This window comes from Bos grunniens, chromosome 10 (assembly GCF_055505025.1).
Source record: "Bos grunniens cultivar Pamir isolate PY7600 chromosome 10, Bosgru_T2T1.0, whole genome shotgun sequence".
In the NCBI taxonomy this organism is placed as follows: Eukaryota; Metazoa; Chordata; class Mammalia; order Artiodactyla; family Bovidae; genus Bos; species Bos grunniens.
This window is the reverse complement of record NC_141174.1, coordinates 55,927,061-55,946,293: the sequence shown is the minus strand read 5'-3', so window position 1 is coordinate 55,946,293 and position 19,233 is coordinate 55,927,061. Positions and strand designations below refer to the sequence as shown.

At 43.0% G+C, this 19,233-nt stretch overlaps 1 protein-coding gene across 40 annotated transcripts in view; it reads right to left on the bottom strand.

Annotated features, from left to right (window-relative positions):
* Nucleotides 1-19,233, bottom strand: part of TLN2 (talin 2) — a 496,882-nt gene that overhangs the window by 204,673 nt on the left and 272,976 nt on the right. For all 40 annotated transcript variants that reach the window (XM_086321322.1, XM_086321364.1, XM_086321363.1 and 37 more), the window contains 4 exons: nucleotides 6,231-6,402; nucleotides 3,626-3,723; nucleotides 2,017-2,146; nucleotides 981-1,133 (listed from right to left, as the gene is read on the bottom strand). In XM_086321322.1, the coding sequence (XP_086177448.1) occupies nucleotides 981-1,133; nucleotides 2,017-2,146; nucleotides 3,626-3,723; nucleotides 6,231-6,366 (517 nt within the window). In that variant the 5' untranslated portion in view covers nucleotides 6,367-6,402. The remainder of the gene's footprint in view (nucleotides 1-980; nucleotides 1,134-2,016; nucleotides 2,147-3,625; nucleotides 3,724-6,230; nucleotides 6,403-19,233) is intronic.

Genomic DNA, 19,233 nt, shown 5'->3' with positions numbered 1-19,233 from the left:
GTAAAAAGAAAAGAAAAAAAAGAGAGAGATTGGAAAAAGGGTCAGAGGAAATGAAAGCCCCACTGAAGACCAACGAACATAAGGACAAGGATGACATCTTCCCAATGCAACAGCAAGAGAAAGAACAGTGAAAGAAAGTAAGAAGTTGGGAAGGTCTGAGTGAAATGTGCATAAAGTATGGTCCTTCTGGGAAGGTGTTGGGGGTGGTGTCAGCCAGTGCACAAAACACAGGCTTTGGGGACATGTAGTGCACACATACTTGTTTTTCTGTATATTAACTCTGTAGCCATAGAAAAGGATTTTCCTGTGGTGGAATTATATTACTATTTTGTAACCCCTAAGGAAATAATGGATGGAGGCAATAGTCATCCAAGGCTGTTAATGTCACAAAAAGGAAACAATCAAATTCAGCTTCCCAATGGACGTACCACATAGGAGTCGCTATTCTTAAACACAGATACACGTATCTGATCAAGCCTCCAGAACTCAGGAATTAAAAGGGACATATGAACATGTTAGATGACACCACAGGCATCTAAGAAAATCCAGAATATAGAAAATTGTATACAAGTAACAATCCAGGGTTCTCCCCTCAATAATTACAAGGCAAAAAAAAAAAAAAAGAGAGAGAGAGAGATGGAGAGAAAGCTTGGGACTAAAAGAGTTAAGCAGCCTTTCATCCAAGCTTATTTGGACCCTAGTTCAAACTGCTAACAAAAAAGCTTTTTTTAGAAGGCAATGGAGAAACTGTAAACATGATGCATGTATTTGACATTAAAAGATTACCTTTTAGGTGTGAAATGCTATTATCACTTTTTTCCCCCGTAAGGGTCTTTTTCTTTTAGTGACACAGACCCAAATGTTCATAGATGAAATAAAACAAAGGAATAAAGACCCCTGTCTAGACCATACAAATTATGGGAGAGGAGAGAGGCGGGCAGCCCATGTGCCCACATCACACTTCCTCCCTGGACACTCACAGTCGTCATCCGTGTGAAGCTTGGCCTTCAGCTTCTCCATCTTCCTCTCATCTCTTAACAGTGTCCTGTCTTTTTTTAGCGTACCCGTCCCTTCTTCTTTCTTTTCTTCAATTGTTTCTTGGATTAAAGAGTATTCTTCATAGTTTGTAATTCCTAAAATTATCAATGAGTTTATCAGTTAGATTAGTGACTGCATTGCCATCAGTCCCTTTCATCCTGGGGCCCGTAATACTCCAAGGAGTCCCTGGGGATGAAGGACAGAAAGAAGCCTTGCCAAGGGGGAAGGTCAGGGTCACTCCAGGGAGCATGCATCAAGTAACTGGCCACAAAGGAGGGTCCTCCACTAGGTAAGTCACATTCCAACGTCATGCTAAAGTCTCCTGAGTAATTTTTGAGTAATAAGAACAAAATAGAAATAGAACAGAGGAAGGTAAGACAATGTCAAACAAGCAGTGTCTGAAGGACCTGGGCTTCATTTTCATTATGAGAAAAATAAGACAGGAAAGGCCACTTTCTTCAAATATTCAAGCGGGTTCATATATTGCAACATCTGTAAGACGTTACCAAAAACCAAACGAACATTTTGGCCAACCCAATAGAAAGGAGACAGACTTGTTCTCTGAGGAGACAAATAGAAGCATGGTGGGGGGGCAATGTCTAATATGATTGTATAGGTTGGCCCCATGAGTCTTCAGGAGGTAATGGGGGTCAGTGATGCTTAGACAGAATCTCCCAGTCATGGATGGGAGCCTGAACCATATGATTTCAAAAACATTATTTTCAATTTGAGAATTCATTTAATTTTGAAAGGGAAATAAAAGCTCTCACTTGTGACTCAGAGAGACACTTAAGTGTTTACAATACCAGTTAGCCGGTTTGCTAATCAGGAAAATGAACACACTCTCTTGGGATTGCGCCAAAGTCAATGAGTTATGATATGTTCAAAATTGCCCAGACACCCAAAGTGGGTGTAAAAAGGAGAAGCATGTTATTAACAACAAAGCCAAATCCAGAAGCTTGGCATGTGAACACTCACCTATCCTGCTGCAGATAGTAACCAGGAGTTCCCCGACTGTCTTGGAGTCGTCCACCATCACCGTTTTCACAGATCCATCAAGCATCCGAATTTTCTGAGGTCTCTGTTTCTTTTTATATTCCAAAATATCCTAGAGCAAAATCATGTAAACATTTCATGTTGCATAGGAAATTAGTTAATAAACCTGGACACTTCTCTTTAATAAAAGAATTTTCCCTAGCTCCCTTTGATTCCCTCCTTCTAATTTTTCACAAGATTTTTGCCACTAATACAGAACCTCCAGTGCTAAACTGCTTACATAAAGATTTCTTTAAAAATCTGATAGTATACATGTATACCTGTGGCGGATTCATTTCGATATTTGGCAAAACTAATACAATTATGTAAAGTTTAAAAAAAAAAAATCTGATAGTAAAATTGCAGCCCCAGAAGTACTACTTATAGCTCACAGTTACTGAAAACTAACCTCTATAAAGTCAAAGTAACATATGTCCTTCTGAAAAGCTGAGAATGATCTGCTGTAATGAGAATTAGCAAAGGAAAATGCCTACTTGTTTTTTGAAAAGATTGTGCTTCTCCAATGGTCTCTTACACAGTAGTAAGAAATTTGTATATATATATATGTTATAAAAGACATAAATAATGCCCCCATAATTCTTCATTTAATGGTATATCACCAAAAAAGTGGTTTTCACGATAATGGCAAAACCAAAAAGGTAATAAGTTTGAGAGTTATGTCTAAATAAGAGATTTCTCTTTTACTACACTTCTTAAAAATAGAACTATGGAAGGAAAATTAACCGGCGCCTCACACTTCACTCTCATTTATGGAATACTGACTAATCTGATACGTCTGTTCTGTACATCAAAACCCAGTATATCTCAGAAGTTAAGTTGAACAGAATATAACACATTTAAAAAAAAATCGAAGTATAGTTGATTCACACATTGTATTCGTTTCAGGTATACAGCAAAGCGATTCAGTTACAAACATACCTTTTTTCAGGGCATCTTCCATTATATGTTATTATATGATACTGAGTATGGTTTCCTGTTACTCATTACTTTTTACTCATTATTTCTTCCCACTTCCACAACACAACCGTTTTTGTTGTTAATATTACTGATAGTGATTAAACACAGCTAATATGAACTTTTTATAAAAGCAAAACACTGGTTATGATTTAACCTCTGACCATCTTTAGGATTGTAGACAGACTGACAGCTTGACAGAATGAACAACGTTTTTGTTCCCTCTGGATCCTTACTTTCTATCACCAGTCACCAGGGGCCGTCCTACATACTTAGAGGAAGATGCTCTACTTCATAACTACCATGGCCCAACAGCAGCATGTCGAAAGAGCTTAAAACCATAGCCTCATGCTGCTTTAATTACTCTGTGAAGTCTCAAGAATTTGGACTGTTGATATTTCCTATCACTAACCTGGACAGACTTTACAAAATACATTACATCAAAACTATTAAACAATGCTCTGAAATCAAAACAGATTTTCCAATCTCTCCTTTTCTTTGAAGCATAATCATGTTGGCTTCTATGGAAGGCCTAGGAAGAAAGTGATGAAAACTCAAAGGAAGATCAACAGCATACCCCATTTCTCAACATGTAGTAATCCAGTGTTCTGCCTGCTTCCAGCCAAATTCCTTTCCTGGGGTCTTCATCCGAGAGAAATAGCCCATAGTCAGACGCTGGAGGGAAAACAGAAGGAAAAAATAAAAGGTAAAGTGATGATGAACCCATCACTGACTTCCAGGCCCTTGAATCTGCTGACTTGGCAGGATGGGAGGTGGGCTCCTTCACCAGAGAAATACTTCATTCTCCAAACATGAGCAGCCACTGGGACTAAAACAGATTGAGAAGAATAAGAGCTGAGCTGCAAAACCAGCACCCACATACGAGGTTCAGATTTCTTAAAACCAGTGGGCAGTAGGTGTGTCTAAGGTTTAGGGAAACACCAGAAACAAAGCAGTCTAAATTTCTTGTTACTGAACTGGGCTTTTGTTTCCTACCATGTGCTTCTGGACTTCCCTGGTGGCTCAGACAGTAAAGCGTCTGCCTACAATGCGGGAGACCCGGTTTCAATCCCTGGGTGGGGAAGATCCCCTGGAGAAGGAAATGGCAGCCCACTCCAGTATTCTTGCCTAGAAAATCCCATGGATGGACGAGCTTGGTAGGCTACAGTCCATGTGGTCGCAAAGAGTCGGACACGACTGAGCGACTTCACTTTCACTTTCTTTCAGGTGCTTTAAAAGTCAGGCCAAGAACTCATGAGAGACCATGGAAATGATCACTTGAGTCCAAGGCCACCCAGGTAAAGAGGGGCTGATGGAGACTTTATACTTGGCATGATCCTTCCATCACCCCCACATGGCGTTACAAAGTAAAAGAGTTCCCATGACGTGAAGTCTCTGCTCCCCATACCATCAAATTAAGAGTAAAGTCGGAGAGTTAAACCCTGTGTTCTTCACAGAAATCCCTTAATCTAACCCAGGAAGTACAAGATGGTGGAGGCAGGAGGAAAGCGGTATCATTTCCTGTCTCAAAAGCAGAGACATTACTTTGCCAACAAAGGTCCGTCTAGCTAAGGCTATGGTTTTTCCTGTGGTCATGTATGGGTGTGAGAGTTGGACTGTGAAGAAAGCTGAGTGCCAAAGAATTGATGCTTTTGAACTGTGGTGTTGAAGAAGACTCTTGAGAGTCCCTTGGACTGCAAGGAGGTCCAACCAGTCCATCCTAAAGGAGATCAGTCCTGGGTGTTCATTGGAAGGACTGATGCTAAAGCTGAAACTCCAATACTTTGGCCACCTCATGCAAAGAGCTGACTCATTGGAAAAGACTCTGATGCTGGGAGGGATTAGAGGCAGGAGGAGAAGGGGACGACAGAGGATGAGATGGCTGGATAGCATCACCGACTCGATGGACGTGAGTTTGAGTGAACTCCGGGAGTTGGTGATGGACAGGGAGGCCTGGCGTGCTGCAATTCATGGGGTCGCAAAGAGTCGGACACGACTGAGCAACTGAACTGAACTGAACCCAGGAAGTACAAGATGGTGGAGGCAGGAGGAAAGCGGTATCATTTCCTGTCTCAAGATTTGTCTCTTCCTAAATGTGATTCAAGGAAACCTCTGAGACCCAGATGAGGGCCAGAGCTCCTGTTGTTTCTTAGAAAAACAACTTCAAGATCTGTAAAGGTTTGTATCTCCACCAGAGCTTTTTAGCAATCCAACTCAAACAAAGTTTAAAAAAGTCTGAGAATAAACAGTAACAGAAAAGTAAAAACATCAGATATGATTGGATAACCAGAACTTGGGAACCTGGGCAATTTTTTTTTTGGGTGGGGGGAGGGTGGGTTAATCTAGAAATAACAGATTGTTTTGAATAATATAGATTATTATAGATTGTGTTTTGAATAATATAGACATTGCTTTTGGACCAAAAGATTCGTGGTTTTGTGAGTAACAGAACTTTTCATGAAGACCCATGCCTAACAATAACTGTCTTTGAATGTTTGATTTTTATGATTCCAATTTTTAAGGAAAGTTTTATTCCATTTTCACACTAAAGGCTTATGAATTCAGGAGTAACCTCAATTTCTTATGCATCAGTCAAACACTAAATAAAGGAAGGAAATGTAGAGAAAAGACAAAGGGAAATGGAAAATAAACTTGTATGACTGACTTGTTTAAACTCAGATTAACTGTGGCCAGTGGTTTAACCAAACATTAAACAAAACATGTATCACAATTTTTTTTTAAGGTTTGAGATAAAGATTAGAAGCCCCTGCAAAGTACTTGAAATATGATGCTTGCCCTGGGTCCTGATGGCAGTTCCAGTCTTCTTCAGGCTGCTGGCAGTAGAAACAGTGAAACAGGGCTCAGGATACACAAAAGCAATAACTGTTTGAGCAACTTCATCTGTACTCTATAGGCCTTTATACCAAAAAGTGATTTGTAAACTGCAGAACACGTTGCTGAAGTATGAAAGGGACATGATGATGATGCTGGTTCACTGGCAGAACTACAATGATGTCATTACAAGTTTTATATACGAGGCAAGTAAGGTCCAGGATAAGAATTTCATTCGAAACATATACACTAGCTGACCTGTGCACATATGCAGAGCCTCTGTTTCCTTAGCTACCAGGGTAAAATATACAAACACACTTCAAGCAGCCAGCAAATAACCAATGACCTACCTTGGCCAGTTTGCGCCTCGGGTACCCTTTCTCGAATGACTCGACACGCATCGTACACAGCCGTTGATGGCTCAAACTGCATGGTCTTGACCACATTGCAGTGGCGGACACAAATCTTTAAAGACAGAGCCACCATTTTCCCAGGAGATTTGAGGACCCTCACTTAGAGTGCCTGGAAAACACAAAGGGGCAAAGCGTGACATTCATGACACCTGGCCAAAAAAAAGTTACACTCTGAATCAGCTTTAAAAATCGAAAAAGAAAAAAATGGCAATTAAAGAGGCTTTGGACAAAACTACAAATTAAACAAATTTAGAATAAGACAGCAGCACACAGTCTTGGAGTTACCACAGCGTGGCAAGGAGAGCCTCCTAGAAGGAGGGAACTGCAGGCGTTCACCAAGGCTCCTTCCTCAGGCTGCTCCCTACTTGGGGTTTTTCCAAGTATTAGTCAGTCGCGTCCAACTCTTTGCAACCCCATGAACTATATAGCCCACCAAGCTCCTCTGTTCATGGGGTTCTCCAGGCAAGAATACTGGAGTGGGTTGCCATGTTCTCCTCCAGGGGATCTTCCCGACCCAGGGATCGAACCTGCGTCTCCTGCATTACAGGCAGATTCTGAACCGTCTGAGGGACTGGGGAAGCTGTTGGGTTTTCCCAAGGGAGAGAGGAGTTTCCCAGGTGAATGTCCTCCACGTGAGAGGCAGAGCACCCACTGCTGTCTGCTGTAGATACCTGTCAGTATCCTCAATCATAGGGCTCCCTCCCCAGCAGTTCCTGGGCACAGAGAAGGAGCACCTCTACCCTCTGGTGGTGCTTCTCACAGCCAAACTGCACCACGTCTGTACCAGAAGACTTGGCTTGTAGGCCCAGACCCATCCCCAGGAGACAGCAACTGGCCACTCTGCTTCCATTTCCCCACAACAAGAGAGCTATGCTGTTTGCCCTGCATAATTCATAGAAGAACTGAATCCTGAGCGGACATCAATGCCAGGCCAATGCACAGCCATCACTAATGAGGCCAGAGTGAGATATTTTAAACACTCCGTGTGCCAGGCAGCTTCACACTCTTCAGGGGTCTCAATGTAGAGAAAAAGATGATTTAGTTGTTCTTTCATTCTGACAAAAGCCTGGGATATTTTACTTCTTACCCAGTTCAATGGCTTTAAAAATAGATAGGTGCTTAGGCTAGGTTTGAATTATTTCACAAAAGCCTTCTTTGCCATTTTATATCCAACCATTAAATACACTTTCCAAGTTGATGGCTTCTAGGTTATTCGAATTACCTGTTCTATTCCTTGGCCAAACTTACCCCCGACACCCAGCCCAGTCCAGTCTCTATCAGTGCAGGCCTTGGGTGCAAAAGGGAGGCACTTCTCTGCACCTGAGGAGCCAACACGGACTTACCCAGCTCACTGTCATTCTGGCAACCAAAATAAGGGGCTTCACAGCGAATAAGCTATTAGAATCCTAGAATGGCATGAATAACAAACCTTCAGGAGTGGCAAGCTCACACTCCTTTCTTATCTTTCATTAGATAGTCTACAGGAAGTAAGCACCACAGCTCCCTCTGAGAATGCAAACCCTAAGAAGCAACAAGGTGGCCACAGGCAGAGAGGAAAACAGGCTGACCAGGCCCAGGCCTGGGGTGGCAGCCTCGATCTGCTTCCCAGCAAGCCTCAGTGACCACTAGCTTCCTAATATCAAGCAACTCTGGTCACTTGGCTATGGAGAACACTTTTCAACAGAAGCTCTGGTATCCATGGGCAGGATGTACACACACTCTCAGGCAGCAGCCATTTGGTCTGTCCAACTGTAAAGTCATTCTGACCTCTGCTTACCTTCTACATGAATTCTGTCCATGAAAACATGAAAATATTTCTTACTTGAGAAATATCAAGATATACTTCTTAACAAACAACAGTATTTGCTGACAATCTGCCTAAATGGAATTAATTGACTCTAGTCTGGTCATTGGCTAGACTGAATTATTCAGAATATCTGATGGCTTTCCATCTACAATACTGTGGTCTTACAAAGCCATATATGCAGGCATCCCTTTGGAGATGTTGCAGATTTGGTTCTAGACCACCACGATAAAGTGGGATACTGAAATGGAGTGAATCACATGGATTTTTCTGGTTTCCTCGTGCATATAAAACTCGTTTATGCAATAATGTGGTCTATTAAGTGTACAATAGCATTATGTCTGGAAAGAAAATACATATACTCTATCAGAAAATATTTTATTGCTGAAAAATGCTAGCCATTCTCTGAGCTGTGAGCAAGTTGTGATTGTTTTGCTGGTGGAAGGTCATGTTGATGAACGCTGACTGATGAGGGCAGTAGGGTTGAAGATCAGTCTGGCTGTGGCCGCTGCTTGAAACGACAGTGAATTTTGCTGTACTGACTGACCCTTCCTTTCACAAAGGATTTCTCTATAGCACTTCTAATTTCCTTCGAGAACTTTTCCTCTGCATTTACAACTTGACTGCTTGGCACAAAAGGCCTAGCTTTTGGTCTGTTTTGGCCTTTATCACTAATGCAATCACTCCTGGCTTTGGACTTAAAGTGAGAGACGCGAGACTCTTCCATTTATTTGACCACTTAGAGGCCACAGTAGGGTTATTTACTGGCCTAATTTCAATATCGCTGTGTTTCGGGGAATAGAAGAGGCCAGAGGAGAGGGAGAGAGCTGGCTGGTCAGTAGAGTAGTCAGAACACACTTATCAATTAAGTTCCCTGTCTCATGTATGGGTGCAGTTCAAACAAACAATTATAATAGTCACATCACAAATATAATGATGAAAAAGTTTGAAATACTGTTAGGATTACCAAAATGGAAAACAGAGATATGAAGTGAGCAAATACTGTTGGAAACATGGTGACATTGATAGACTTGTTTGACTCAGTGTTGCCACAAACCTTTGATTTATTAAAAAAAAACACACACAAAAAACACACAGTATTTGTAAAGCACAGTAAAACAAGGTGCTATGAAATGCAGTATGCCTATAAGGTTCAACTCAACTCTTTTTATAGGCATATTTAATGAATCAACTCTCTAATTTGAGGAAATCAAAATGTATGGTATCACTTATACATGGAATTTAAAAAATAATACAAATGAATGTATATGCAAAACAGAATCAGACTCATGGATAAAGAAAACATGTGATTACCAAAGGGGAAAAGAAAAGGAGAGGGACAAATTAAGGGTGTGAGACTAACAAATACAAACTACTATGTATAAAATAGATAAGCAAGAAAGATCTACTGTATAGCACAGGGAATTCCAGCCATTATCCCACAACCCATAATGGAGCATCATCCATAAAAATACTGGATCACTATGCTGTACAGCTGAAACTAACATCATATTGTACCTCAACTATACTTCAACAAAAACAACTCTAGAGATAAATTGACAAATCTGCTGTGATGCAGACCACTCCATGGGTTAGTTTTTCCCCTGCGGCTGGTGACAACTATGGGGATTCCTGAACCTGTGAGATCCATGTGCATGAAAATGAAAGTGGCTCAGTTGTGTCTGACTCTTTGTGACCCCATGGACTGTAGACTGCTAGGCTCCTCTGTCTAAGACATTCCGCAGGTAAGAACACCGGAGTAGGTAGCCACTCCCTTCTCCAGGATATCCTCCCAACCCAGGGATTGAAACTGGGTCTCCCACATTGCAGGCACATTCTTCACTGTCTGAGCCACCAGGAAAGCCCCATGAGATGGCTGGTGGTAACTGTCAGTGGGAAAGACTGTGAAACTCAATGATTTCATGGATGCTGTTTATGAATACACCAAAGAGAGTGGGATGGTTAATATTTTTCATTCCCTGAGAACAGGAAGCAGTACAATATAAGTGTCCCTGCATGAAGCATCTGTTCCCAGCCTAATCATTGGATTTTTCTGAAGAGTAAATGAACGGTTTCTGCAGCCAAGCAGAGAAAGACTCAATCATAAAAGACAGAGCCATGACACGGGGTGAGAGCAGAATTGAGCAGCAGAACAGACCACACGGAAGCTCAGCAGGAGGAAGAACTAGGGCAGCAAGAAGAAAGGGGCAAATGAAGGTCTGGGGGCTGCTCTAGGACAGATGATGCAGAATCAACGAGTAACGTGGGAGAGAAGCCCAGAACACTGGGAAGCAGAAGGCAAGAAGAGAAGAAGAAAAAATTGACGGTGAAGGAACATCTCTATCCAAAACAACTGGGAAAATGAAGAAGCCATTGCCTGAGGAGGAGAAAGGTGCTGGAAGGCACAGGTTTGGGGTGAAAAGTTACTAATGAGTTTCTTTGGGATGTATTCAGTGAGACGTAGAGCAGAGTCCAATACAAAACTGGAGGTATGGGACTTCTCTGGTGGTCCAGTGGCTAAGACTCCACACTCTCCACGGAGGGTGCCCAGGTTCCATCCCAGGTCAGGGAACTAGATCCCCCCTGCCACAGCCAAGAGTTCAAATGCCACAACTAAAGATCCCACATGCTGCAACGAAGATGGAAGATCCCGCGTGCTGCAACTAAGCGCTGGCACAGGCAGGTAGCTAGACAGAGAGATACACACACACATATACATATAAAATATTTTTTTAAAAAACTGGAGGTATAAGTCATCATAGTCAAATCCTTGGGGTTAGAAAGATCATCTAGGGAGTGAGCAAGAGTGGAAACAGACCTGAGGTCTGGACCACAAGAAGGCCTAGTGGTGGGGGAGGGAGGAGTATGGAGAGGGAGTGCAGGCAGAGGAAGCTGTGTCACACAGGAGGGAGCGATCACCTGGGTTAAATGCTAGTCACAGTTCAGGAAGAGGGGCACTGAGCTAGGACAGCTGAATTGGACAGCTTGGAGGTGTCTAGCAGCGGAGGTAAGAGGAGGTAAGAGGAGCGGGAAAGGCCAGAGCAGCAGCTTTACGAGACAGACGAGGAGAAGGGCTGGCACACAGAGTATGGAGACCTGCTGGAAGGCGTGGAGGGACAGGCAGTGGCTCTCATTCATGCGTTAAAGGCTCTTTATCCAGAAGCAATTCATCACATGCTTGCTGCACACTTTACAGAGTATCTATATAGCCCTGGCTGCCCCCTTATTACAGCCCAAGGGGCAGCCCCAGGATAGCTAAGTGCCCTTCCTGGAGACAAGTGCCTCACCACACACTGCAGCGTGCATGTGTGTGAGAGGAGAAGGTAGGAGTAGGTAAGCCATGGTTCAAGCAAAGGGTGCTGGACGGGAGCAGGCGAACCAGGGTCAATCCCAGCCTGTCGACACCTTGAATCTTCTCTCTCGGCTTTCCAGAGAGCAGGAAGTGACCAACTCCCACGAAAGGAGCCAGCAGACAGGTGATGCTCAGCTAACTCCTTCCCATCTCCTTGTCCTGATATCTCATGAGGGAGGCCACTCTCCTTAGTTTAGGACAGATGTTCAACAGAATAAGGGACACCAGATTCATTACTTGATCCGTGTTCAACTTTTCTACCCTCTAAAAACAATCACTGCAAAAACCATCAGTTTCACTACATGGGGACACATTACACAAAAATACAAAAAATCCGATTAGTCACCCTGAAAGAGCTGTGCACAGTGGTTGAAAACTACAAGGCTCCAATTTCTTCTACTAGTCTTGGCTCTCTCTCTTCTTATGACTCAGTGTTCCCAACCATGAAAGCATGAAACAAGACAGACAATTTCCTACATGGGAATATTTTTTTTAAATGTAAATTATGTACATAAAATGCTTTACAAATGACAAAATTCTGTATAAGGCATATTTACTACTAACACGCAAGAGGATCCCACACACAGAAAACCCTCAGTGAAGTTTTGAAACCAAAGTGCATAGAGATTTAATCACCATTCCGCCAGGAGCACAGCAGTGAGAAGTTCCTAGCCCTACTCTCAATATCACAGATGTGCAGAATGGACATTCATTGGAATAAAGTGTCCTGACTTACAACAAAAAGAAAGTAGGCTTAAAGTATAAAGCAGCCTAGAGATGTCAGCAAAAGATGGGTATGTATTCAACACCCCTGAGAAGTCTCTATAGATCCACTCAGGCCCAAAGAAAATTAGGCAGCTCTGATGACACGTGATAAAACCTGACTTTGCCTCTCCACTGTGATGTTTTCAGGTCAGTGCAGCACTGACTGACAACAACTGACCCTCCTGTCCACTTTTCTGTATTCTTAGCCCTCCTGCTAATTCCTAGCCCTCCAGGACAGGAGCCTGGGAGACATGACCAGGCTGCTTCTTCTCATTTGGCTTCACAAAGACAGAGAACTGAACACGTGTGCTATTTCTTTCAGTCCTGTTAGAGTCTGATGAACCTCTATTCTACGTTCCTATCCTTGTTCTTCTTCTGCCCCAGGTGGAATGTCTGCTATAAAATTGGACCTTACGTTCCTGTTCTTTTTTTTTTTTTTTTTCTAAAATACAGGTATAGGAATTCCTGGCAGTTCAGTGGTTAGGAGGACTTGGTGCTTTCAATGCCTGGGCCCTGGTAGGGGAACTAAGATCTTGCAAGCTTCGTGGTGAAGCCAAAAAAAAAAAAAGACAGGGTATAAAGGCATAAAACATTCATTACTCTCCTTTGCAAAATCTCTTCTCATTCTGACCATTTTGGCCCTGCGTGTGTGAAGGTTGCCTGGACCAAGACAGAAACCCTTCTGCGCCATCCACTGTGGAAGATGAGCCAATGGAACCAGTGGTGAAGCGCAGACATTCTCTCCTTTTAAAGTAAACACTTTTCAGTCCCAGAGAGCTGTAAACAGCCCAGTGTGATGGCAGCGGCGCTGGCTTGAGGCTAGCTCCAAGCTCCAGTACACCCTGGGACAAACAAGCCTGACTCAGCCAGACCTCATCCTCTCTGAAAGCACACCCACCATTGGTCAAGATGAGCAATCACCCCTTGGATCTCTGTCCTGGTAAGTGAAGGCCATGAAGTGCTCCCACTGCCCCCGACCCCTGCCTTACCAACTCCCACCCTGAGCTGGTCATTTAAGTGCCACCTGCCTCAGTCTTCTCTCTGAAATAGGAGACAATAATAAATGTACCTCTAAGATGGCTAGAGAACTAAAGAAATTCATACATGTCCAAGGCACACAGAAAGTACTGGGTCAAGGTTTGTTGTTATTATTTATTAGTCATGGTAGTTGGGAAAACACTGGAAGCAGCATACTGTGTTCAGTCACGGCCTAAGCTGCAAACTTCACTTTATTGTTTAGTTTGCATCTATCATACACTAGATATTATGATGTTGGTGCAAAAGTAATCACGGTTTTACATTGGTGACCTTTGCTGTTTGATATTGAAATATATTCATAAATGTGGTTATACATCATTTTAATGTGTATTTCTCACTTTATGCTTTTTTGCTAATGACTTATTAGCTGCTGTGTATTTTATATTTATCTTAGATTAGGAAAAAGATGTTAGATAGAAAGTAAATTCGAGCAGTTCTCTTATTTGAGTTCAAAATAGGATTTAGAGCAGCGGAGACAACTTACAACATTAACAACACAATTGGCCCAGAAACTGCTAATGAACATACAGCGCAGTGGTGGTGGTTCAAGAAGTTTTGCAAAGGAGAGGAGAGCCTTGGAGGTGAAGAGTGCAGTGGCCAGCCATTGGAAGTTGATAATGACCAACTGAGAGCCATCATTGAAGATGATCCTCTTACAACTACATGGGAAGCTGTTGAAGAACTCAACGTCGACCATTCTACAGGTCATTCAGCATTTGAAGCAAATGAGAAAGATGAAGAAGCTTGATAAGTGGGTGCCTCATGAGCCGACTGCAAATCAAAAAAATCGTCCTTTTGAAGTGTCGTCTTCTCTTATTCTACACAATAACAATGCACCATTTCTCTATTGGATTGTGATGTGCAAAGAAAAGTGGACTTTATGCAACAAGCAGTGATGACGAGCTCAGTGGCTGGACCAAGAGGAAACTCCAAAGCACTTGCCAAAGCCAAATTTGCAACAACAAACAAAAAAGGTCATGGTCACTGTTTGGTCATCTACTGCCAATCTGATCCACCACAGCTTTCTGAATCCCGGTGAAACTCTCACATCTGAGAAGCATGCTCAGCAAACTGATGAGATGCACCAAAAGCTGCAACACCTGCAGCGAGCGCTGGTGAAGAGAAAGGGCCCAATTCTCCTCCACAACAAGGCCCAACTGCACATCACACGACCAAGGCTTCAAAAGTTGAAAGGATTGGGCTACAAAGTTTTGCCTCATCTGCCATATTCACCTGACTTCTTGCCCACTGACTACCACTTCTTCAAGCATCTTGACAACTTTTTGCAGGGAAAATGCTTTCACCACCAGAAGGAGGCAGAAAATGCTTTCCAAGAGTTCAATGAATCCTGAAAAATGAATTTTTATGCTATAGGAATAAACAAACTTATTTCTCATTGGCAAAAATTTGTTGACTGTAATGGTTCCTATTTTGATTAATAAAGATGTATCTGAGCCTAGTTATAATGATTTAAAAGTCACGATCTGAAACCACAACTACATTTGCACCAACCTAATAATACTTTCGGAGAAGGCAATGGCACCCCACTCCAGTACTCTTGCCTGGAAAATCCCATGGATGGAGGAGCCTGGTGGGCTGCAGTCCATGGGGTTGCTAAGACTCGGACACGACTGAGCGACTTCACTTTCACTTTCATGCGTTGGAGAAGGAAATGGCAACCCACTCCAGTGTTTTTGCCTGGAAAATCCCAGGGATGGCAGACACGACTGAAGCGACTTAGCAGCAGCAGCAGCAATAACACTTTTACAGGCATTAGGGAAGCAAAGACAGACATTCCTGCCTAGTTAGAACTTACTGTCTAGTAAACTTGTTCATCTTTATTCAAATCATATAACATGATTTTTTGAAATGCAGAACTATCCTGGGATGAGCTGTGATGCTGAACATTTTTGTGCATCAGATAACTGCTAGTACCTGGACTGTTGCTCTTAGATGTTGGTTGAATTCCCTCATACCAAGAGCCCAAAGGGAAAAGAATCTCACCCTCTGGAGCAGGGTTGGCACCACAGTAGGCCCATGTCCTAGGGCTCATCAATGTTCTCTGCCCAGAGTGACCTATATGAGGCGCCACTGGCTCTGCACTCTGCTAGACAATAGAGGAGTGGCACTCAGCTGGCAGGACCACAAGGCCAGGCCACCACGCCTCAGTGGAGTCCTGGATATGAAAAAGAGTAAGAGCTAACCACCAATCACAGCCTCTTCCTCCAGCACTGACTCCATTCTGACCCATTGGAGGACTGCTGTACCCAATTATGATTGCTGCACCTCACCCGCTCTGTGGTTCTGCTCCTCTCTCAGCAGGCAAAATACAATTCTGTTTAGTAACAGCATGCATCACATAATTAGCATAACATGTGGGCCTATACAAAAGCTACCATTCATCTGTATTTATATCCCCTATGAATGATTCTGCTCTCAAAGAAATGCCCTGGGAAGAGCTTCCCCTTCTCTCCACCCCTTACCTCCTCCTCCTGCAAGGGAGGAAGGAGGAAAGCTCATCTGACAAGTAAGAACCCATCTGGGTAGTCATAGCTACCCAGAGGTGCCTCCAAAGCAAAAGCCAGGGTCTTATACTTCACCTGTTCTCCTGGGCTGTTAGGTACCTTAGGGCTCTCCTTGAACATTCAGACCCCATATAGTGAGCCTGCCAGGCATACACAAGTGTCTATATCATTATGGCCACCTATGCCTCTCAAGGTCATAGCACAGTACCCACAAGTATCTTTGATAAATGTTTGTGGAATTAATAGGTACACCATGGAAAGACAGATGTTTTTTCTAAATTAGTCATTAGGAATTATTCACACTCACAGCATGACTCAAGGATGAACAGAGGGCAAACATCCCAGCAGACCCAAATATTCCTACTCATCCACAAATGTTTACACTGACCACAGAAACTTAACCTCCATGGCTCACAAGATGAAGTTCTCCATTTTAGAAAATGAGAAACAAAGAAAGAACCAAATCCACATCAGTTGGGAACAATTGGAAGATCCCTGGGGATCCCTTCTCAGGTACCTGTCAGAAAGGAAGGCTCAATACCTGTTTATTTAATGCACGGTTGGAGATACAAGTCAGCATTTTTAATTTCACCAAGAGAACCAAAGAATGCCTACAATGGGAAATTCAGAAGGATGAGAAAAATTCTTTGAGATTATTTTCCATGTTTAGATGAAGAAACTATAATCTTGAAACCAACAGATCTTCTCAAGGTCACATTGGTAGCAAAGCACAAAGCAGAGCTTCCCACGTTACCACAATGAACAGAGCTGGTTATGTACGCGGTATGGTCAGAGTCCTCCGAGGATCCCTCCAATTACCCTCCAATTCCCAGATGGCTCCTGGCACCTGAAACTCCATCATTAAGTACATGGTTGGTCATAATGATTTGTGTCCAGTTAAACTCTGCTGTAAAAGCAGACACCTACATTTATCACTGTATTAAAAAGCTACATTTCAGAACCTCTCAAGTAAATGAGATGAGAGCTGTTCATTATTAAAGATGATTCCTAATTACCAGGAAATTCTGAGGAGGGAGGGATAGGTTAGTGCAAATCAATCCAGAACCTGACACTGTTGAAAAAGGTCAATGAGCAGAAAAGCACAGGAAGACCCGCTAAAAGGAAGGAAAACAAACACCTACATGTTCACAGAGTTGTAATTTGCTTAGAGGCCATTTTAAATACATACAACATTTTGAACTATATGAGTAATCAGGCTCAAACTGCTTAGCTCAAAGGTCTGGGCCCCTCATTCACCCATTTGCACCCCTACTCACATTGTAAGAACTCTTCATTTTAACAGAACAAATGTATTTTCAATCCCTGCACAACTCAATTATTTTCGCCTTGTGGCATACATCTGTCTAAACATGCACCACCATGCTTCTCCATTCTTCCTGGTTATTCACCAGCATCAAGCTTTGCTTTTAGGGACTTCCTTGGTGGTCTGGTGCTTAAGAATTGGCCTTGCAATTCAGGGGACATGGGTTCGATCCCTGGTCGGGGAAATAAGATGCCACATGCAGAGGGGCAACTAAGCCCGTACAAGGCACTATGCACCACAACTAGAGAGTCCGTGTGCCACAGCTGCTACTGAAGCCTGCACACCACCACTAGAGAATCCGCGCACTGCAGCGAAAGACCTCGCACGCCACCGCTAGAGAATCTGCGCACTGCAGCGAAAGACCTCGCACGCCACCGCTAGAGAATCCGCGCACTGCAGCGAAAGATCGCGCACACCACTACTAGAGAATCGGCGCACTGCAGCGAAAGATCGCGCGTGATACAACCAAGACCTGACGCAGCCAAAGAAATGAATCTTTTTTAAAAATAAAAAGCTTTGTTTTTAGAAACTAGTCTTTCCAGAAACTAGAAACTATAGTCTTTCCAGTTGGCAGAAACCCTCTCTTCTCCTAGGCTCTCAGAATTCTCATCAGTAGCCCTCTTGGGGCAGGGGGGTTGGGGGGGGCATGGGGGGGAATTGGGGGGTAGGTGGGGTGCGGAGTCCGCATTGGAACAACCATGAGACGCTACGCTTGTGTCCATTAGGCATGGAGCAGTCAATGGCACTTTCACAGGTGTCTTTTCACATGATGTGCTCAATAGGTTACAAAGGAAAACGAGTTTGGTTTTGCTTTGCATTTCACAGATGGAGACAGAGGGTCTGGGAGGGTAGTGAATTCCTGGCCTGTGTGTGGCATATACTGCTGTCTCCCATCAGACTACTAAGAAGGCAGTGCTGGTTTTCCACTAATCCCTCTAGTCCACCTATGCTCACCAAGACAGTTGAATAAATCATCTATGAATCTCAGTCCCTTTGCACGTTACCTATCAGTCTTTTCTCTGACAAGTAAGGAAGAAAGCTCGACATTTAAACAAAATATTTCTCTGTATTTATTTGGCTGCACAGGCTCTCAGTTGCAGCACACAGGAGCTTTAGTTGCAGCATGAGAACTTGTTAGTTGTGGCATGTGGAATCTAGTTCCCCGACCAGGGATCAAACCCAGGCCCCCTGCATTGAGAGCTCAGAGTCTTAGCCACCAGACCACCAGGGAAGTCCCTAGAAGGCTCCACATTTAACTCTGATTTTGAATTCTTTTATATCCTAACTCATACAAATGATTTGAAGCTGTTTACAGAAATAGGACAGAGAAATGAAAGGTCAGGTCTAAGGAAAAAAAATAGAAGAAAAACAAAAGTGAAGGTCAAGACCAGGAGAACTATGAATTCTTTACTATTCATTTGGCTAACTGGGAATAAACACATCCTATTAGTTCTTCTGACCTAGTGACAAGCCTGTAAAAGCCTAAGAAAGGGATTCTTGAGGCTACTGCTGATGTTGACAAACACAAGCTTTGTCACTAAAGGAACACACCCCTGGCGTGGGTACAGATAGAATACCTTTCACTTGGGAGGAAAAAAGGAGAGGGCTTTGTTCTACAATGATATGGAAAAAATATATATTCAGTGTGTTTCTGACTGAACCTGGAAGAATGCATGAAAGGAACTGCACACAAGTTCCCCCTCAGGTCATCTTTCTCAAGCTTGTGCCGAATTTAATGCTAAAATAGCATACACCTGACTGAAGGTAGCTGCCAAGTGTGCACTTCACGTGTGAAGTGACAACACAGGCCATCATGCTTGGTTTCACTTAAGAAACTGAGGAAAATCTCCCAACTCCTAGCTCCATTTTCTTTCACTGACAGGGTTTTCACCGATGACCTCAGACCAATGAATTCCTGGCCACAAACCCCTAGCATCATCCATCATTCAAAAAGGTAATAGTGCGTGGTTTTGGCAAGGATGGATTCTGAAGAAAAAGGAGTATTAAAAACATATTATTTCTATTTCTTTATGTTAATCCATTAACCATAAATCAGCAGTGCATTTGTGTTAGAGCCCAGACTTAAAAATCTGGCACTTACGTGGAGAATGGAAACAAACCAAGGGATGTGA